Here is a 23,596-nt window from a genome sequence, read left to right as displayed (position 1 = left end):
CATGCCCACATATCTTTTGTTACACGGGCACGTGAGAATGTATATAACATTTATGCTGTTGCAGTTGGAAAAATGTTTTAAAATCCACGGGCGCCCAGTCCCTATATCAATTTGGTTTGTCTTCTGTGTCAAACCACACATTGAGCATCCACCACAAGGGTGGTGTCCCTGTACCGGTGGTAGTTGCCACAGAGTGTCATTAGTTTCCCGCCGTACCTCACGTGGCCGGGTGTGTATCAGGCAATCCTTTAGATTTTTAGAGCGCTTGAAAGCGAACAGTGGGGGTTCAATCTTATCTTTAGTACTGTTGAGAATGCGCCAATGGCGTCTGACAATTTTTTGCACTTGATTGGATTTCTCATTGAAAGTGCTGACAAAAGTCATTCTGGTTAGAGGGGCCTTCTCCACCGGTATCTCCAGAAGGGCTTCGCGGTTGTTATTGCTGGCTCGTTTCAATGAGCGCTTTACCAGGGTGGTGGGATAATGTCGAACCTGCAATTGTCGACAGAGATTGTCAGCGTGTTTGCTATAGGTCTCGTGCGTCGAACAGTTTCTGCGAACCCGGAGAAACTGTCCATATGGGAGGTTTCCACGCAAGGACCTAGGGTGTTGACTTTCAAACAGTAAAAGTGAGTTCCTTGCCATGGGCTTACGGAAAAGTTCACTGTGCAGGCCCTCAGATGTTGCAAAAATAGAGAGGTCTAGAAAAGTGATCCTCTCCTTATTCATCTCGATCGTGAATTGCAAAAATCTGTTCCGACTATTCAGCCATTCATGAAAGCTCATAAGGGACACTTCATTCCCACGCCATACCATGAAAATATCATCGATATAGCGTTTGTAACAAACAATTGATGATAAGAAAGGGTTAACAGATGCTAGTGTCTCCTGTTGTTCAAAAGTATGAACATATATATGATCACTTTTCTAGACCTCTCTATTTTTGCAACATCTGAGGGCCTGCACAGTGAACTTTTCCGTAAGCCCATGGCAAGGAACTCACTTTTACTGTTTGAAAGTCAACACCCTAGGTCCTTGCGTGAAAACCTCCCATATGGACAGTTTCTCCGGGTTCGCAGAAACTGTTCGACGCACGAGACCTATAGCAAACACGCTGACAATCTCTGTCGACAATTGCAGGTTCGACATTATCCCACCACCCTGGTAAAGCGCTCATTGAAACAAGCCAGCAATAACAACCGCGAAGCCCTTCTGGAGATACCGGTGGAGAAGGCCCCTCTAACCAGAATGACTTTTGTCAGCACTTTCAATGAGAAATCCAATCAAGTGCAAAAAATTGTCAGACGCCATTGGCGCATTCTCAACAGTACTAAAGATAAGATTGAACCCCCACTGTTCGCTTTCAAGAGCTCTAAAAATCTAAAGGATTGCCTGATACACACCCGGCCACGTGAAGTACGGCGGGTAACTAATGACACTCTGTGGCAACTACCACCGGTACAGGGACACCACCCTTGTGGTGGATGCTCAATGTGTGGTTTGACACAGAAGACAAACCAAATTGATATAGGGACTGGGCGCCCGTGGATTTTAAAACATTTTTCCAACTGCAACAGCATAAATGTTATATACATTCTCACGTGCCCGTGTAACAAAAGATATGTGGGCATGACAACCCGGAAAGTACGCACCCGCATGCTTGAACATAAAAGCTCTTTCAAATGCAAGAAAACGGTGTCCAAACTAACCAAACATTTTTTGGAGCTCAATCACAAAGAGGATGAGTTCAGTTGGGTTGTTCTAGAGAAACCATTCATACCCAATCATGTCACGGACCCTACATGTTTTCTTTATTTGAAAGAACAAAAATGGATTTATGTATTACATTTAGAGAGCCAGGGACTTAATGATGAAATCCCGTGGACCACTCTGTAAGGACCTTGGGAGTACTGTCCATTGAATACTAGACTGAGTATGCACCACTCTATAGGGTTTCTCAAGGTACTGTTTGCCTATAGTTTTTTCAGACAGACCCTGTCTGGTAATAACTCGTGAGTAGGTCATCCCCAGCTAAATTTGTGGGTTTTCAAGCCCCCAATTAGGATTCCTACCATGTAGGTAATATTGGTATTTATAGGAATAGGCGCAGCGTTTGTTCAAATACTACTTGGGAGATTTTCCATACAGCGGATAGCGGGTACCTCGGGGCTTTAATGTTTTAAGATACTAACCCGTTGCCCACATAAGTCCCTGGCTTAATAGAGCAGGTTCCGCTATGCTTATAGCCCTTTTTCAATTCCCCTTGGGCGTTTGTAGTGGGTTGAACTACAGAAGAGACGCGATTGACGTCATTCTGTAGTTCCTTAGTCTCGCGCGACATCACAAGTTACCATTGCGCATGCGCCCAGCTATACACACTAACACCGGTAAGGCTCGCGGTGTAAACAAGGAATGGCGGGTCCGTTCTGCAACCTAAACCGGGCAATACTGGTACACGTCCCGTTATTGATGGATATTCAGGGTACCTCCCTTCGGGCGGGGCCCGGCGCCGGCTCTTAATGACCGGAACTTCTCCCCCTCGTTGCCTCCCCCTGACTCAGCATTTGACTGGGGCAACGACGGAGAGGTAAGGTTTGTTACGGGCAGATGGGGGTTTATATGAGTAAGCTTGCCTGACATGCCTTTGCTGTAATTACACTGTGACCTCTTTACCTGACAGTGTGTTAAGAGCAGTACTTAGGACTATATGTATTTTCTATAATTCTCTGACCATCATGTGGTCATTAACTATGAGTTGAGAGGTTTGTTGTGAGGTAGAGCTAGTTTGTCTTGAGTAAGTTGTTTGAAGAAGTGTATTCAGGAACAGAGGCGTGACACATTTATGTGGAGGGAGAATATGTTAAGCAGGGTAGTACACCTTTGCACTTTTTTCCACTCCTTACGCCTCGTATTTCCTTTTTAGAGCGTGGCCTCCCCTTTATTCCTGAGTTAGAGTCCAGGTGAGGTGAGGTCTACTCCCCGACAGAATAGGGTGAGTGGTATATAATTTTTTTACCCTTATGAAACACTGGAGGGTGTAAGATTGAAATGAGAGATGTTCTGTAATTTGGGGGTGTTTGTGTTGTTTTTGTAGATCACTTTTTGGAACCTTCTGCACGGCGGAGTTATGAACCCAAAAGCTGTATCCTTTTGTTTGGTTACCAGATCGGATCTGTAATATTTGAAAATAATTTAATTGTTTTTCACTACGCAGTAGCAACGTTGTGAACAGGGCCCTGATGAAAACCTTGGGTCCTTCCCTTTGAGGTTGAAACATGTTGGCCTGATATGCAGTGATTTGTTTCCATACTGCATCCTTGCACTGTTCATGCTGTTTTAATTAGGAAGAGGACAGCGTTCTAATAAATCTACTTTTCTGTCCTCTATTCTATTTTAAACTCACCACTTTCTTTAGTTTTGCACTGCACTTATACCCATCTTTGGTCTATCACTGGTTACTGAGTGCTTGTGGGCATTGACCCCGCTCCACTTCAGGGGATATCTGGGTCTCAATGATCTAGAGACACCAGACCCCCGAGGATGACCAAATGATAGAATTTGATCATACAAGTGTTTGATGGGAATCCTCAAAACCGAGCGGGTTTCTTTGTTACAACCACTTACACCTTTATTTCCGTTGCATCTGTTTTCCACCCCTACTAGTGTTTTCCAGCAAGCTGGCGCTGCGGTTTTAGTGTACGAAAGGTACCACACTCTAGACCCCTAGGTTTTTTGGTGTTTAAATTATGAATTTGGCAGACATTGATTTACTTATGGGAAATGTAGTCCCACAAGAAATATGGACCAGGATTCGTAAACAGGATCATGATGCAGCTTTAGGTGGTAATTGGGCTGCTATTACAGCTGCGGATGCAGGACAAATAGGTGGTGCCAAACCGGATGACTTGATTACGGAATTACCTGGAAGAATAATAGATTTGATGAAAACCATGATGCCTGCAGTGCGCGTTAACTGGGATAAGTTAGCGGCGTGTAAGCAAAAGCCGGATGAAAGTGTCTCCGACTTCTTTACTCGTTTCGAGGAGACTTTCATCGACCATAGTGGTCAAGACATGAGTACTGAAGGTGGACAGCGATTGTTCATAGACAAATTTGTTTTTAATTTACTTCCAGAATTATCACATAAATTGAAACAATCAGAGAGTTCGTGGGCTGTTTCTTCCACTGCCCAGATATTGGCTACTGCTCAATATTATGAGAATAGGGATAAGGAAGATAAGGAGAAAGCGGACAAAAAGACTAAAGAATTAAAAATGAAGGTTCTTCTGCAACAGGCTTATCCCCCTCGTTCTGCTCAGCCCCAATTTCAACAGCCCCCGCAGTTTCAGAGGTTGTTGCAGAAACCGGTACCCTCGGCTCCGCGAGTTCCATTGGGTCCTAATCAGTGTGCCTACTGTAAGGAAGATGGTCATTTCAAGAATACTTGTCCGATTTTATTGCAGCGGTATGGTGGACCATTAGCACCACGGGGTCGTGGTGATTCCTGGTCCATATCCAGAGGTAGGGGACGTGGTGCGTCGACTCAGGAACGACATCCCTCTCCCCCTCAGGATTCTACAAATTACTTTGATCAGCAGACTTCTCAATCTGCACAATATGACAATGATGACTATTGTCTCGATAATGAGGACGTTGATTTTCATACTAGCTAGGATAGCCATAGGCAAAGTAAGGGAGTCGTATCAGTTCCAGTAGATCAGGAAGGACCTTATGTTAATGTTATGGCATTAGGTGTTACAAAACCATTTCTCTTGGATACTGGTGCAATGAGAAGTTCCATAATGCATTCTAAACTCCCTGGGGCACCTTTGTCTGTCTTAACAAATGTTTCTGTAGGATTCTCTGGCGCCCCAGTTTCAAATACAGTTTCTTGTCCTTTGCCCATTTCTATTGGTCCATACGATTTGGAAGCTCCGCTTCTTTTAACAACAGGTTGCGGAGAGAATTTATTGGGTTTGGACTTATTGAAACGTTTACATGCTACGCTGTATTGTTCACCCTCTGGTGTGCACCTCACTTTGGGTGATAAATTGACTTCTCCGATGTATGTATCTAAAGAACAGCTACCACCTGAATTGCGTTCACTTCCTGCTACACTTTGGGCTACGGGTCCGAATGATGTTGGCTTACTGCAAATTCCGCCATATGTGATTACCGTTAAACCCAATGTTAAGATGCCACGTGTTCCTCAATATAAAATATCTAGTGATGGTGAGAGAGCTTTGTTGGGCATTGTTCATGATTTGGTTCAGAAAGGTGTGGTTGAAGAGACTAGAGGGAATGTTTGCAATAGCCCTGTTTTACCTATTCTTAAACGTACTGATCCCTTTCAGCCACCTGTGTACCGTTTTGTAATTGATCTTCGAGAGGTCAACAAAATTGTTGTCCCTCAGTTTCCTGCTGTTCCAGATATAACTGCCTTGCTTACTATGATTCGTGCTTCAGCGGTCTGGTTTTCGGTTATTGATCTTAAGAATCCTTTCTTTAGCATTCCTATTGCTGAAGAAAGTAGGGATCTCTTCGGCTTCTCTCTCGGAGGCCGAAGCTTCCGGTTTAAGCGTGCACCTCAGGGCTATTGTGAAAGACCTTCATATACAGCCAAGCTTTGAAGTCTCAGCTTGACACCTTTTCTTTGCCCCCGGGTGCTACTCTTATCCAATATGTGGATGATTTGTTAGTGGCTGCTGATTCGGAGAATATCTGTAAAAATGCAACTGTGTCGCTCTTACGACATTTGTCTGATTTACACCATAAAGTATCATCTTCTAAGTTACAATATTGCCGACAAGAAGTTACCTATTTAGGTCATCTCTTGTCGAAGGAGGGAAGGCGATTGACCCCAGAACGTATTCATGCATTTGCACGGATGCCTGTACCGTCCACACAAAGAGAAGTGCGTGCTTTCTTAGGCATTACCTCTTACTGTAGACAGTGGATTCCGAATTTTTCCCTACTTGCTAAACCTCTGTTGGCACTTACACTTAAAGATACGCCCCAGCCTCTTCCTTGGACCGATGAATGTCAAAAGAGTTTTTCTGATTTACGTACTGCCTTGTGTTCTGCTCCTGTCTTGGGTACTCCGAATTGCAGTAAACCTTTCACGCTTTATGTCCATGAAAGGGAAGGTTGCGCATTATCAGTTCTGACGCAACAATTAGGCGACAAACAAAGGCCGTGTGCCTATTTTTCGGCAACATTAGATCCAGTAGCTAAGGCATTACCTAGTTGCCTCAGAGCAACAGCAGCAGCGGCAATTTCTATTCGTCAATCTGCTGGACTAGTGTTAGATCATACTCTTAATGTTAAGGTTCCACACGCAGTAAATACTCTTCTTAACAGGACGAAAACTCAGCACTTAACGAGCGCCCGTTTGTCTGGATATGAGTTGACACTTTTAGCGAGTCATATACATATAAAAAGATGTAATGTCCTGAATCCAGCAACGTTGTTGCCTATTTTTGATGAGGAAAATGTGCAAGATCAGCATGATTGTTTTCTTCGCACTGAAGAAGAAACAAAGGGTCGAATAGACCTGGAGGATACACCACTTGTGGATCCGGATGGGATCCTATGGGTAGATGGGTCTTGTTTCAAGCTTCCTAATGGCGAAACCACAGCTGCTTATGCAGTAACGACTTTGCACACAGTGGTAGAAACTGCACGCATTTCGCACAATTCAACGCAAGCTGCAGAGTTGATTGCGTTGACAAGAGCATGTGTGTTGGCGAAAGAGAAAAGAGTGACTGTCTATACTGACAGTCAGTATGCATTTGGCGTTGCCCATGGTTTTGGTCGTTTGTGGAGGGAAAGAGGATTCTTTACCTCCCACGGCACCAAGATACAGCATGGTCAGTTGGTAACTGACCTTCTTGAATCACTTGCTTTGCCCATTCAAATAGCGATTGTGAAGTGCAGTGCACATAAAAAGATTACTGATGACGTGGGTCAAGGAAATGCATTTGCAGATGAAATAGCGAGGGAAACAGCGAGCAATGTTGAAAGTCGCATGTATGTTGCAGGCCCTGCAGAATGGGTCGCAGAAGGTGGTATGTGTGAAGACACAGTGGAAAGCGCGAAAGCGATTCAGAAAGAGGCCACCGAGAAAGAATTGAGTACGTGGAGAGAAAGTACAGGAATGTTGGATAGTATGGGATGTTGGACGGAATTGTCAGAGACTCAACGATGGTTGTTACCAGATGCGTATGTACTGCCTGTAGTTACTATGGCTCATGGACCAGCCCATATTAATGCAAGGGGTATATGCAAGCTTTTAGCTCCAGTATGGAAAAATGAAGGTATTCCTAAATGTGCAGAAAATGTGGTGAAACACTGCATTATTTGTTTGATGCACAATCCAGGAAAGGGAACTCCAACTCCAGCAGGTCACTTTGCACCCCCTACATACCCATTCGAGGTACTGCAAATAAATTATATCCATATGGAACGCTTTAACAATCTCAAGTATGTCCTGGTGGTGGTTTGTGCCTTTTCCAGATGGATTGAGGCCTACCCCCTATAGGACAACACTGCCTTGTCCACTGCAAAAATACTTTTGAAAGAATTCTTCCCGAGGTTTGGTTTGCCGCGCATTGTCTGGAGTGACAATGGAAGTGAATTTGTAGGTCAAATTATGCAAAAGGTGTGTGTATGTCTAGGCATTAGACAGAAATTCCATGCGGCAAACCATCCTCAGTCAGCGGGTCTGGTAGAATGCTATAATGGCACTCCCAAACTTAAATTAGCAAAGATTCAGGCCAGCACAGGTCTTTCTTGGCCTGATGCCTTGCCTTTGGCACTCCTTTCAACTAGAACGACTGTTCATTCTCGTTTGGGGCTTAGCCCATACGAGATTGTTTTCGGACGCCCAGCTAATGTTTGGGGAGTCCCCAGACCCAAAAAGTATTCAGACATTCCGTATCCGTTGTTGGTTGACTACTTGCATGATCTCACCACTAAATTGCATGTTATTCGTCAACAGGTCCAAAACGCTTTGCCGGAGGCCTCCTCAGATCCCAGACACTCCATCCAGCCTGGGGACTGGGTGTGTCTGAAAAACTTCCAGAGGAAAAAGAACTTGGAACCTCGTTGGGGGCCGCCGAGACAAGTGTTACTCACAACTCGTACAGCTGTCAAAGTCATCGAAAAGAAAAACTGGATCCACGGCGTGCATTGCAAAAGGGTACCATTGCCTTTACCTTATGACCAGTGGGTCCGAGAAGGTGTCGGTGATAGTGAGTGTGAGAAGGTACCCAGGTTCGTACCGTTCAGCAGGGCACGCCTGGATTGGACTAGCTCAGAGAAGGAAGACGATGACGTCTTACAGGAAGCTGTGCCTGTACACCTAAGACTTAATACCACAGATCCTGAACATTTATTCAAGGACCAGACAATACCTGGAAAGAGACGATACAATCTAAAGACAATTAATTTTGGTTTTCTTTAATTTTGTTTAAAAAGAAACGTTCCTTTTTCCTTTATCCATTAAGTTGCAGGGTCACGGTAGGAGTCTTGAGCTGTGACCTGAATAGTGACTAGGTCAACAGGACTTGCAGTGTCATAGGACGGCTAACAATCACAGCCAAGTGATTAGGGAAGATTATCGTGAGCAACGCCTTTAGAGTAATGGATAGTACGGGGAAAGGAAGTGATATTAAAATGATGAAAAGAGCTCATTACAAGAAATTATTATTCAGTCGTTGTGGCGTAGCATTGTGTATTTTAGTATGTTTATGTAGTTTATTAGCATGCATAGGATGGCTTATTCACGTCCTACAGTTAGTACCTGTTCCCACTTCTGTCCCTCTAACTCCCTCTACTACTGTTTCTCCGCATAAATTTTACTCACTCCCAGACTACGAGCAAATGAGAAGAATGGAATATCTTAACAATTCGTTCATTCAATTACTACATCAGCATCAATTGATAGTAAATGTTACTGATTGTTGGGTCTGTGGTCTCATACCACATAATACACAGAGAGGGATGCCGTATCTAGTCCTCCCATTTTCATATGAAGGTTCTGCTTGGGCTTATCTGGCCATGTTTTCCAATGCATACCAGAACTGGTGGAGTGGATTTCAGTCACAGTCCTTTGATAAAGGGTATTGTAACGATGGCAAAGATTGCTGACATTAGCAAGATTCCCAAAGATGAGAAGAAAGCATACGCTGGGTGGAATATCACTCGTTATACTCTCAGCCTCACTGACAAGGTTAAGCAGCAAAGTTTTACACCGATTTGGGTCCTACCCCAAAGAGGTCGTTTATGTTTGCAAATAAATGGCCAGAATACCAAAACTAAGCAAGAGAGGAGTAATTGCTCCCATACTTATGTTTATACTCCTTCTACTCCTGCACCACTGGTGGCATCTCAAGGTACATATTTTTTCTGTCATGACAAGGCTTTTACATGGCTTCCCACATACTTCTCAGGAACGTGTTATGTAGCTTTTCTCCTCCCTCCTACATATACTGCTCCTGCCGATTATCATAGGAAAAGAGTTCGTAGAGGAGTTGTAGATTCAGAAGATACAGCAGGACAAGAAGGAGGGGACTTTCTGAAAGGGTTTTTTCCCTTTTGGGGTCCGATGGGCAATAGCAGAAATATCAGACAGTTAGTTCGTGTGGTTGATGCCACAATCAATGTAACTTCCGGAGCATTAAAGAATTTGACCGCCGAACTTCAGGCGGATCGACTTATGACTTTACAGAATGGAATGGTTTTAGACATAGTTCTTGCAGATAAAAGAGGAGTCTGTAAACTGATTGGATCTAGTTGTTGCATTTATATTCCTGACAATGCCCCTACAGTATACCAAGCCATCTCTAAGCTACATGTCATCTCTGAGTCTATTCACCAAGATACTGGAGATTGGTCTGTGATGGGATGGTTTTGGGGACTACTGTCCACTTGGGGATGGAAAGTGTTAACTTTCCTTGGGATGATTTTAGCAATCATCTTTTCCTGTTGTCTCTGTCTACAGTGTGGTCCAGCCATTTGTGGAATTTGTGCCACAATCTGTGTTTCCAAACCAGTAGCACAGCAGACAGAAAATATTAAGATGATGGTGCAACAACACCTCAATGACCTCATGACCATTGATATCGACTCAGACTAACATGGGTCTCTTTGTGCATTGACTGAGTATGGCAAAAGGAGGGTCTGAGGTTACGCAGTTTTCGGCTCCGCTTCGCTACAGCCGCCATTTTGTGTCTAGCCGCCATTTTATGTTGCCTCACTCAGGCAGCACGGCTAACGCGGTAAAATGGTCTTTCTGCCTTTTCAGCTGCTTCATGTCTTTTCCGTTAAAGAACAACCTTTGTCCTTGTGTACGGCACTGATGTCAGGGTCTGGCCGAGGTCGCAAAGCCATGTCTAGACTGATTAATCCATGTCTTACTCCACCGTTTGGGTCCCACATTATTCTCATCTTTATCTTGTTTAACTGGCCTTCACTATTCTCTTCGTGTGTTCTCTTGTTACATAGCCCTTCTTTTGAAGCATTCTACACATGTTTTGACACCTGCAAATTGAATTACGGGCACTAGTGTTGATTAACCTAAGGGGAGGAGAGCACGCGGGGTCTGAAAGGAGAGTGTGTTTTAGACATCCGATAGCTTGTTTTCGAACTATTCCTATTTGTCAGTTTTGTGTATATTGGGAGTTCTCATTGTAAACTTGTTCTGTATAATAGACTGTGCGCCACGGATTGAAGTGACAGTCTCTTGAGAACCTACCTGTGTGGTACTTCTTAGATAACTGTACTTAGCTGCAGCTAAAAAATCTACTTTTCTACGCCTAACAGAGTGTCTCGTGTCTCTGTCGGTCGAGGCAGGTGAACCTGGAGATCTTAGGCGTGCCCTGCGCCGCCTGGCCCATAAGGTCAGGTTCTCCAAATTAGGAGCGGACATGAAGAAGCCAGGTGTAACTTGGTTTGCGGTGTTGGGGAGAGGGATTGGAAATGTCACAGGGACTGAGCCTGTGTGAGCAGGAGAGCACTGACATCTGACATTAGGGCAATATCTTTTGCAAGGTTTTGATTCAGTGACAGATCTTGAATGAACACTTTGGCAGGTCTGCCACATTCACTCACAAAATCATTGAAGAATACAACCTCTCTCGTCTGCTTCTTGTAATTGCCATTTGGATCTGTACCTGGGAGTTTCCCTCACCTTTGTAAGTTATCTTTTGCTCTTTATTTACCTACCTTGATAAACGCTCGAAAATTGTTAGAAATCTACTACGTTTTTAATAACTAAAAAACAAGGTAATATAGGCTAGTAATCTCTCAAAAGAATTCCCATTAAAAAAATGTGTAAATCAAACAAAAAGAAGAAAAATATGATTATTTATGGGCATTAACACTACACATGCAACATAAAAACATTATTTACTTGCTTAGATTCGGAGATTTAACATTAACTGGTCAGAGTCCACTAGAAAAGCAAACGCTGGCAAAGCTAACTCCTCTGCTCTAATTTGCTTATGGATACACATACAGGCAACCAAGTATGCATATTGTACATTTGTTTGCATGAGTTAGTATTTTAAGGCTAGACCTATTAGTTTTGCCAAGTCTCTTTTTCCTCAATGAGATAACCTAAGTGTAAGGGGTTTATACAGATGCGTGTCATGTGCTCGCTGTGCCACAAGAGTTAAGCTGTACCTGCAAGAAGAACCCCCAACACAGTCGGAATTAGTTTGGGGTAACTTGTATTCCGATCAAGAAGGGATGTAATTTAACAGTTTGGGTGAGCTATTCCTGTTAGATAAGGCGAAAGACTGATTTCCATACGTTTAGACAGTCTCTGTATTGGCATAGTGAGCAAACATAAGAAAATGTTTTGGAATGTGGCCCAGAGTAATAAGCAAAGTATGAGATTAATTCAAACATTTCTCTTATGCCTTTTCTGTTTTTCTCAGCGGTTACAAATGTTATTAATATTGTTTTCTGTATGCTCTCGTATATTTCTCTTTCTTTGTTATGACTTGAGCTCTGGTAGACAGCTAAATCTGACAACCTGAAGGATGCCCAGATTACCAAATACATAACTTTAAACCTTGTGTAATAAGAAGATAGCAGGAACAGTCACATCCATATGAAGAGCCTCCAACCCCATATCAAACCAAATAGAGGGGAGTGGCAAGTAACCCTAATGGAGAGGCATCTGGTCTTCCCATGGAAAGAAATATACTTTTTCAAGTAGAGAAGGATCTTTGATGATATCTGGAATCTCTATTTCTACTTATCCATAAATGATAATCCCTTTTATTTTACTAGCACTCTCGCCCATGCAACTTTGTGTGGCATGTTTCATCCTTGAGTTCTGGCCCGATTTTCTACTACTATCGGACGTGCTCGACCCTTAACCTCTACTAGGTGAAAGGGGAGCTCTCTGTTTTTATTTTTATTTGGAATTCAATTTTTTTTTAATGACTAAAATAGCCTTCATGTCCCTTGTTGCTAAATTTTGCTAGGTGCCCTAGGCTGTATTAAAAAACAATTTCAGATGTGATAGGAGTATATTATTTCTCCCACATCTAATAGGGTCGACATATTTTAGACGTTTTTTATATGCCAAAGTTGTCACCCAACTTTCTTTAGGACCCAATTGAATCCCTGTAGGTGTGGCGTCTTCAAAGTTCACTGTACATTTTTATCTGTGTGATTATATCATGTTTCATCTGCACTCATTCAGTGTGACACTCTCACATGCATAAACCAACTTTGTTGGTTCATTGTTCAGAAATCTTGGGTAATTCCCGTAATTTTTGTTCTGTGTAAATGACCAAACTTATAATGTCATCCAGTGTATCAATGAATACTCCAATTGAAATGACTAGATCCGCTGTGCTTCCATCTCACTTTATCTTTAACTCTATACTTCTATAGGTGTCATGCCAACTCTCACTATGAAGACTGTGAAAGTAAAACTGCACCTTCCTAAGGCTGTGAGCTTAATTGTGCATTCAAGTCATGCATGGTCAATAGCAGTATTATACACTCACACTGGCCCTTTCATCATAGAACTCTGTCGAAAACGATATTAGGGAATCTGTAGATATGTACTTTAGGGAGGTTCTCTATCTGCCTAATGGAGAGTAAAGGTGGGCAGGCTCCTTTATCAGACAACATTTCAAATATTGCTGGAGCATTGACAAAGCAGGGGCTGCAAGAGCTTAATATGGTGTTTTATAGCTCTTAAAGACAGATAAATCATTATGTGTGTATGTAATCCATGTTACTTACTTAGTACTGAATATGTTGATGAGTGCTGAAATCAGCCATCACTATGTTACCTTCTTTATGAATTCAACATAAGGCAACTCCAATTTTCCTTTGGCTATGTCCAACTGGGCCTATTCGGAAGAACGGCAAATGTAAACATTTGTCCAGTTGGTTTGTTAAGGGCAAGGTACATGCATTCAAGAATGTAGCACAATATTTGAAAGACTAGAATACTTTCAACTGAGTCAGAGGGCATCAGAAATGGTAATCTGCTGTTTACCCTATTTGAGAAAACCCTATAGTCCTTTTTCATCTTCTGTCTCGCTGCATGGAATTAGATGAATACGTTGGGTGAAGAGTTTAGATGCTAAATCGCGGGTGGTGAGTGAAAGGGAACACACAGCTGTTTCATAAGTTTACGTGAAAGAAACTCAATACAAATTTCTGTACAGAAAGTGCAGGACAGCCCCTTGCATATTGTGGAGTTGCACCCATATTTTGTAGTTCTGGAAAAATGATTTAGAAAGATTAGGCATATAACTGAAACACAATTCCTTAGGAATTAGCTAATGTTTTTTGGACATACATTAGTCACCCAAACTAAAATGCACTTGATGTTAATTGCAGATTGTTTGGGAGGTAAGGATGCTTCAACATGTGAAATACAGCTACCTGGTAAATTATGGCGATTGCCTAAATACAGTAAATTTAAATGCCCTGTTTAGGGTCAAAACAACACATATTTGTGACGGCATATTTTAACACTCTTAGCTTTAAGATAACCTATTGTGACCCTTAGATAGTCATCATATTCCTAATATTTGCTATCAGCAGAGCAGGTATGTGTAGGATATGGAGAATGGATGTGGGCAATGTGAGGGGTGAGAAGGTGTGTGGATTTAGCTGGCAAATGGGTATTTCACTTCTAAAGGAGAAAGATTCTTATTTTGCCTATTTCGCTGCTATTACAACACTAAGAATATATTTTTAAGTAATCTGAAACATAAACAACGCACATTAAAACAGAGCTGGAATGGGCATTCAATCACATACCTTCTGTAGACATAATGTTAATGATCAAATTATGCCTTGCTGTCTCAAATGTCCGTCTGTTGTAGGCAGTGATCTACAAATAAGTAATTGTAAATAGTTACAGATTACTACAAAGAAATCTCCAGATGTAACCAAAATCCACGATTATTTACAAAAACAGATGTATTATCCTGCTGTACACAATGTTGCAGAAACGTGTGAAATGCAGTGTGATAAGGAAATTGTTTTAAAAAAAAAACAGGTTTATCTTTATGACCTTGTTTCAATTGAATACAACTGGATGAAGAGATATATCATTTTAAAAGCCAATGTACATCAAAGAACAATGTGACTACTAGTTAAATTCAGTCAAATTCTCTACAAAGAGGGTATGTTGCAGCGATAAAATTACCTGCATTTGGATAACTGTTGGTGCATTTCCTTCCCAATGCTTCCCTCAATTATGAATGTAAGATAGTTCTCTTCAGTTTTATTGTAAGTTAAAAAAAAAAGCATACAAAAAATGCATGCAAACAAAAACAATTAATCATTAAAACTAAACATGAGCCTTCTGTACAGCGTTCAATATTTAAACTTCTTGAAAACATGATAAATGTAAAACGAACCAGAACAATTAAACAAATCTTGTTGTGGGAGAGCAAGGCTGCAAAAGGTGTAGACACCCTTTTAATAACAACAATTATCCAAATGCAGACTCGGGTCCTAAAAATAAAGAAACACAGCAGTATATTAACCACAGTTTATGCACATTGAGGGATCAGGAATGTAAGAGGGCTTGCAAGAACAGCCAAGCTAATGTCCTAAATAAGCAAGTAATTCATGCGCATGTGTTGAGTGCATTGAAGTAATGTTAACGCTTTTTGAGTGTCTCTTCAAAATAGAATATAGTTGGAATTTCATTCAAATGTTATGCACTCTCATGTGTCGACGCCCTATATTGCATAGATTTTCAGTGCAAGTTGATACACAGCAAGTGGTGTGGACATACAAATAACGTTTAAGCACAGGGCAATACTGCACAATGATGAGGAGTGGCAGCATGTAGCTCAACATAAACCTATGTTTGCTTTCAAGAGATAATAATATCAAGAATTTTGTTGAGACTATGAAAACAATAGTAGGCAAATCTTGACAAACCTTTCTGAAAACTCCTAAAACAAGTACATACCCATGTCTCCATTATACCCACTGCAATAACATTATCCAATCAAGTGATATAACAAATCCACATAAGGCTAAATCCACTCTATAGGAAGCTGATCAAACACAAAATGAAAAACTGCTTTCACTGCATAACGTGTCCTTGTGGACTGCTGTGCATAACACAAATTAGGAGAATGGGAAAAACAAGATTAACAGATTGCCAGTAATATTAGGACAATATCTGAAAATTTACCATTTGTGCAAGGTGCTTTGATGAACAGAGGCATAATGTAATCAGATTAGATTCCAAATCTTGGGAACGATTGATGAAAGACGTATAGCCAGGACTGAAAGACTTTTACTGAGATTGGAAGCATGGCTGATGCAAAAACTGGACACAATGAGCTTCGGTGTTTAGATGGAAGTGTTGAATGGATTGCCTTCCGATAGTGTATCATGGGAAGAAAGCTACAGGTTTTGTTATGACAACTGTCAAGCCCTTTAAAAAATACAGTGGTCACAGAGGAGTTTGCATACATGGGGAGGGTTGAAACATTTCTGGATGATGTTAAGAAGAAAATTGAGACGGAACAATTACGTGGAAGTGGGTCAAGCATTTGAGTTCACATTTCATAGGTAGTTAAACATAATACAGAGTAATGTCTGTGAATTCATAAAGAACTGCAATAAAAATAGAATATGTTAAAAGGAAATATGAGGCAACCATATGATATCCATGAGGAGGAGCCATCTGGACGTCAAGTAGATGTTGGATTAAGAATCTACAGCTTTTCACTCGTGCTCTGTATGATAGCATTCCCCATGTTGCTTGTGGTTGGGGATTTTGAACACAGGAACTATCCTTTTTCCGTACCATCCTCTTAAGTGTCTGAAAATATATTAGAGTTTGTTCAATTACCATTCAGACTTATATGTATTGCTTTGAGATATGTGTCATAATTATGTAACTGATACTAGAAGTCAGAATTGCTTTTGGGACTCCATTGAACATCCATTGCTAATCATTGTGATCCTAAATGCAATGCAGATTAAACACAGTCCTGAAATCCAAATCTTTGTGAAGATGAAAAGTTATAAGAATCCCCAACCAAATGCAGTCAGCGACCAGGATTGAGTAAAGAAGATTCTGTCTCATTTAATGTATATTCTTGTCCTGCTCAATTCATCAGCTAAAAACATGTCGAATTAGAATGAAGGAGCATTAACCCAGGGTGAGTGGCCTGGCACCACTGGATTGTGAGGATAAATTCATCCCATATTTAATTCCTAAGGATCTGCAAAATACTGAATATTGTGAGTTGTAAAACTTAGGCTTTAACTCTGATTTCAAGGTTGACTGCTTCCAGAAACTCAGATGTCTGCATAACCCTAGAAAGTTTTTGAATAATCAAAGCAGTTGGATTACACTCACAAGCCCACTCACAAGCCCAATGAATGCCACCATCTTCTAGCAGAATAATAACCCTTTACTCTACTTAAGGGATTTCCATGATATTTACATGTTGACAGTCTCCTGTAAATTCCTGCTGTCTCAATTTGGTAGTAACATGTGACCCTAAAACCGCACCTTTACAGACTACCACGGTCTTTCACGTAGGTTTATCAAAATAATCCACTTTCTTGTGGATTTCAATCCATGGCCCTAGATTATTATCAACTTGATAATAATCTAGGGCCATGGATTGAAATCCACAAGAAAGTGGATTATTTTGATAAACCTACGTGAAAGACCATGGTAGTCTGTAAAGGTGCAGACCTGCTCCAGCAAGACTAGGAGAATGCAGATGTCTGGAAACTAATACTGTGAAATTACAGAAACTCTTTTCACAAATATTCTTACCATGACATTACTTTAAGCTTTGGAATTGCCAGTCTTTGTCCAGCCCTTCTAGAGTCACTTCACAAGGTGATTGTTGCAGTTATAAAGGAATATCAGCTGTGCCTGTGATTAGGTTGGGGACCATGCTCCTTGTTCACTGACTGGGAAGCAGGCATTCCCTGTTGTCTTTGACTTGCCTAAAGGGATGAATGAGGGGATTTGAAATTACACGCCATTGTCCATGGCCAGGGAACTGGCATCACCATCTCCCCTGATTACTTGCCTTGATGAATGCCATTGAGGTGGTTTGGCTCAAGCCTAGACCTTCGTAGCCTTGCACAAGGTCCAGTGGTGTTGATTACTGTATATCTTGCCTCATGTTATGTTCTATCGATGATCTCTTGAGGAGCTGCCCTACTCCCTAATAAGGGAGTATGTAGGGCGCACAATATATCACATCTTACAACTATTTCATGTAAATCTATTCAGGGCAGAATGATGCCATGCAATGGCAAGATGATGGAACTATTTTTACTTGCAATCCACATTGCTGCACTCACTATCACTTCCTTCGTACCAATGTTAAGCGGGAATTACTAGATGACTGAGCCCCAGAAAATTTAAAGCAAGTGAGGAAACATCAGCAAACACAAAACATGGAATATCGAAAACAGAAATTGGCCTTCCTTTAGAGCCCGTTAGAGTTCTCTCAAACATGTATCTTAATTACCGTTGGCAGAAAAGTACAAAAACTGTGAACACTAGTAGGGCAACCTTGTTCCATGATTTTATGCAAGAACATTTGTTGCAGTGGGCTATTACAACTCATCTCAGAATGGGAATCGCTGAGACATGGAGATGGAGCCTGCAACAGAGGAGTGGGTAGTGTCAATACGAAAAGCATAAATGACAGCTGGCTATCACTGCTGCCACTCGAGTATCTGCAGGATGATCAGTCCTGCAAGCTAACACACATTTCTTGCTGAGAGACTGCATGATGTTTGTTGAGGCCAACCAAGCTGCTGAACAAATGGGGGGATTATTGTATGTTGGAGACAGAAAGAGGCATCCAAGATTTACCAGATCGCTTCAAAGAAGGTGAACACTCAAGCGTTGTCGATATCACTAGCCTCAGGCAGAAATATTGAGGCCATGGGCACTTGACATACTCACAACCCCCAATTGTACTCTCCGTAAGCATAACACAACTAGCCACGAGAAAGTTATTCACTGTTCTGAGGCTTGCCCTTCTTTATTGAGAAGCAGTTATAGACTTTTCTACAATCATGGATAAGAGAGCTCATAAGCCATGGCCACAATGTTCTAAATTTAACCAGCAATTGCACAGAAAGGGAGCTCCAGATACAGAGGTTTCATTGCATTTACAGAATCCATTACTTTATTGATACTGCTAAAGATTTCATGTACTGTGCCATGCCCAAATGGTGGATGGTATGTGTTTGGTGGTTAGTCATGTTGGTTCAGTATACTCTGATGACCCTTCCTTGTCTGCTCTTTTTGGTTCTCCCTTATCTTCAATTAATCTGCCTGGGGTGCTCACTACCTGGCATTCTTCCTAGGAAAGGCATATTCTGTTGGGTGGATGGTAGCCTAGTATAGCCTACAGGCTCTTGTGTGCAAAGGTTTGTATGAAATTACCTAGGGATTGGATGGCATTTCTATTGTGCCCGGGGTGCTGGTCAATTGAATGTTTCTAATACTTTGGTCCTACAGTTTGTGTTTGAAAGCAACATCAATATGCAAACGTTTTCACACTTTTTTACCTTTGAAATACATTTTTTGCCATTATGTGGCCTAACTGAGTTGCAATATTCGTGTCACAATGATTTTGAACATTTACCCCTGCTCCACAGATGAGGATGCAATTGAAATCATTGCACCAATAGAAATCTTCGTGCCTTCACCATTGTCTTATGCATCGCAGCTTTCTTCACCCTGCTCAAATCTACTGATGTAAGCACCAGGTGTCATAAGGCAGGCACTGATGCAAATGCGAAACGACATGTATATGTACAGAGCAATGCACATTGGCAACAGAAGGGTGCTACTGCATCCAGGAGGGATAGATCAATGTCAAATGTCTTCATTAATCTCGACAAAAGGAATATCCAGTTCAATGTTGCTTTTGGAATGTCAGCCCGTTGATGTAACTCAACATGTCATAGTGAAGATATTGTGTCAATAAAATAAGAAAAAGATGCATAAAATACCTGAAGAGAACTTTTTCTCTAAGCCCTAAAAATGAAGAGACCTTTTTTGTGGGGAAAAACTGTTATTGAGTGGAATGTATGTCTGGGCGACCTTTGTAACAAGATTAACATTCAGAGTGAAGTTTTGGACACTGACCCCTCTTCTTGCATATTTATGTATACTGCGGCATATTACAAAACCAGTGTCAGTGCCAGACAATCTTATACCCATTTAAGGAAATTTTGCAACAACACTTGGTAATATTCCTACTGAATTTGTCCTGAATAAAAAATATGATTTCATGAACTGACCAGTGCAAAAATGGCATTCTGTAAAACTCAGTCGGTGCACATTTTGGTTCAGAACTGGTGAAGATGTGCCTAACATCAGTGCAAATCTGCAGATCTGAATGACAATCCTGACATTCAAGATGGACATGACTACCCTCCCCACTGGCATCCAGACACCAATGATTTTGTCCTAGCGCTGCAGCATCAAGGAAACTAAATTGAAACAGCTGCTTAGCTTCCTCCAACGTTATTTCACAGAAGGACTGCCCAATGTAGCAGAGGATGGCATTATATTGAATGTCAACCATAGTCCAAAGACAACTTAACTCCCTGTCGTTCATTGATATGTTGGTGCACAGGAAGCCATTTCCAAAATGTGAAGAGCAGGTGGCTGGTAGAAAAACAAGCATTTGCAATGATTTAGAGCTATGTGCATTGCAAATGGCAATGTGGTTTACCCATGTGCTAAGGAGTGTATGTATGTGGTGTGTAGTGGAATTATGTGGCTTGCATTGGAATTGTTAGTTGTGGAATTGTGTGGTGTGGAGTGGATTTGTGTAGTGGGATTATGTAGCACGGTGAGTAATTATGTGGTATTGGGTGTACTGGAGTTATGTGGAGTGGGATTGTGTGTTATGGAGTGTAATTATGTGGAATGGTATTTTGTGTTGTGGAGTGGTATTTAGAGACACAACGATGGACTGCAGAACTCACAGACACTGGACGAGACAGACTATGGGAGATACAGGTACATGGGAGAGACAAGCACATGGGAGAGACAAGCACATGGGAGAGACACGTACAGGAATCACAGTTACTGGGAGACTCAAGACAGGTGGCACAACCAGTGCTGCAGGCCCACTAGTATCATTTAATTTACAGGTCCTGGGTTTGTGGTATACCACTTAACAAGGGACTTATAAGTAAACTAAATATGCCAATTGTGTATACATCAATAAAAGCATGTTTAGGGGAGAAGCACAGGCACTTTAGCACTGATTAGCAGTGGTAAAGTGCTTAGAGTCCAAAGGCCAACATAAACATTCAGCAAAAAAGGAAGGTGAAAGGCAAAAGGTTTGGGGGAAGACCACCCTAAGGATGACAGGTCTAACAACATTCTACTGTGGATGAAGGAAAAGTACTTCTGCAAGAATTAAACAGAGACCAATATCTTTGTAATGAGCCCCTGGGCCTCCCAAGCCCCCACTACACCTTAAGCTGTAAACTTTGCGGCTGCAAATTCGGCCATAAAACATTTGTACATGGCAGTGAGTCTCACTATTAGGAAGGGAAACCCCTTCCTAATAGCGAGAGTCGTGAATGCTATTTTGCGAGTCAGTGACTAGCAAAATAGTGTTTGTACATTCCATTGCCCTTTTTTGCTGTTGCAAACTCGCCGAGCTCCCGTTTGTGAACGCAAAAAAGGGTCGTACATCTTGCCCCATGTGTTAGACTAGCGCATTATACAACTCCTAAATACATAAATATTTTTAAACTTTTTCAAAGTCTATTCCCCTGGTCACATAAATAAACGAGTCATGCCACAGTACACTCTTCAGTATTCTGTGTTTCAGAAACAGGATTCTATGCACCATAACTGCAGTACCTCAATAATGGTTGGTTTTCCCACGTTGTCAGAAGTTGGAGATCCGTAGAGCACCCCATCGCTATACGTAGTCCTCTGAATGTAGCGAAGCCATCCTGGTCTGTCAGGGTAGCCCATTAAATTTGTGTTGAAGGTTATAGGATCATTACTCATTTCACCTAAATAGGATAAAACAATATAATTCAATGTGATTAAGGTTTCTTAGACCAATGTTTAGGTCAATTTAAATACATTTTTAAGCATATCCAAATATGAAAGCAATAACATAATCTATGATCATTTATGCAGTAATTTAGGTTTATTGGTAGTTTAAATAATATTTACTGCCAACATTGGCAGCTTCTAAGCGCTGCAGTCGGTGCTTAGTACAAACAGAAATGCATATTCATAATAAGGCTCTAAAATGAATGTATCAATTACCTTGTCCCTCCAATGTCTTTAACAAACTTTTTCTGCTGGAGTGTTTGAGCACATACATGCAAAAACAATGTTTCTGACTTCTATGTGACAAAAGTCAAGGGGTACTTCACTTTTTTAATATATGCTAAAAAGGTGCTGCAGATAAAGTTCATAATGCTCATTCCAGTGCTGTGAGCTTTGAACCGCCCCCCCCTACCCATCTACGCCTCCCAGAACAAGCTGCATTTCTTCATATCGCTTACCATGACAGGAGAGGCACTAACATAGTCCCAAACATTTGAGAAGAGTATGATTTACTTTTTTAATCTCAGCCCACGTATATTTGGCTTGCCATATAGTCAACATGGCTTGCGGTACGTAGTCTCACCATGATTCTGACAATTATATTACCTCAACTGGTAATTGCGATATCACAACAAATTTAAAGGCATATCACTGCATTCTTGTTGCCACAGTAGCATACTTCTCTAAAAAAAGCACAAGCACAAGCAGCAATTACTTTACATTTTAACCAAGCTAACTGAATGCTCTGCAAACAAAATTGGGGGGATGAGGGTGATAACATCTAATTTGAGTTGAAACACAGAAGACGGTGGAAAATAGATGTCGGGCTTTAACAAACAAATGTAAAGCTCACCTATTCCCTTTCCCACCTTACTCTTGATGGGAGTGCCTTGAACTAAAATGACTCTATAGAGAAAAAATAAATTGTAAGCATGAACAGTAATTCCCTAAATAATTGGTTCAGGTAGCAGAATCAGTTATTAAACTGTATCCACAAATGCTTTGATAAACTACCTTTACATGCAAAAAGCATATAACTAAATCACAAAAATGAATTATGGAATTATTAAACATCAAACAATGAGAGAGGTGATGATTTTGGGGTCCCCTCTAACCTAGGGGGATGACCCAGCAGATGCCTACAGCTCAAAGAGCATATCATTCTGAACAATTCAGCGGTGGTCCCATTCTCTTAGAACCACCCCAAGCACAGATATGGGCAAAAATACAACTAAAAGCCCCTGCAAAGCATTATGGGATAAGATTAGCATCATTATTAGCATTCATGAAAGGGTTTCAATGTTTTTGAATTTTACTCATCAGGGACATCTTGGGACGACGAGGTGAACTGCAGCTTGATGTATAATATTTTAAATGCTATTGCATTTGCCTCATCAGGGACATCTAGGGACGACGAGGTGAACTGCAGCTTGATGTATAATATTTTAAATCCTGTTGTATTTGCCTCATCAGGGACATCTGGGGACAACGAGGTGAACTGCAGCTCTTTGTAGAATTATTTGGATACTATAATATTCACTTCCCACTGCTAATCTCGTCCATTAATGCTTTGCAGGGGCTTTTAATTGGGACTTTATTTGTGCCCATAACTGTGCTTGTGGTAGTCCTAAGAGGATGGGACCACCACCGATTCGAATCGTTCAGCAAGATGTGCTCTTTGTTTTGAAGGCATCTTATTGGTTCTCCCCCTAGGTTAGGGAGGATCTCAAAATCATCACCTCTCTCACTGCTTCCTAAAAGTGAAATGAATATATGAGATTTCGATTTTAATAATTGGAAATCTGGCTACTGGCTTACAAAGTTCCTTTTTTATCTCTGTTGCTCATTACCTTCTGGAGTGTCCTGGTGAGGTGCTGGTTTGATGGTGCACAGTGCTGAGGGAGGAGCGATAGCGATGATTTTGGAGCCTCCGTGGCCTGCAGTACCGGCTGTCCTCCCTCGGGGGTCTGTTTTCCATAACACTGAAGGCATTGTTTGGAG

The 23,596-nt window shown here is 41.4% G+C and overlaps 1 protein-coding gene across 4 annotated transcripts in view; it reads right to left on the bottom strand.

Annotated features, from left to right (window-relative positions):
• Positions 1-23,596, bottom strand: part of SGCE (sarcoglycan epsilon) — a 163,777-nt gene that overhangs the window by 69,945 nt on the left and 70,236 nt on the right. For all 4 annotated transcript variants that reach the window (XM_078663738.1, XM_078663736.1, XM_078663737.1 and 1 more), the window contains exons 3-4: positions 21,392-21,549; positions 14,302-14,374 (exon numbers count right to left, since the gene is read on the bottom strand). In XM_078663738.1, the coding sequence (XP_078519864.1) occupies positions 14,302-14,374; positions 21,392-21,549 (231 nt within the window). The remainder of the gene's footprint in view (positions 1-14,301; positions 14,375-21,391; positions 21,550-23,596) is intronic.

Source organism: Lissotriton helveticus, chromosome 10 (assembly GCF_964261635.1).
Source record: "Lissotriton helveticus chromosome 10, aLisHel1.1, whole genome shotgun sequence".
NCBI classification, from domain to species: domain Eukaryota; kingdom Metazoa; phylum Chordata; class Amphibia; order Caudata; family Salamandridae; genus Lissotriton; species Lissotriton helveticus.
The sequence above is the reverse complement of the archived record's forward strand: the minus strand, read 5'-3'. Positions and strand labels throughout refer to the sequence as shown.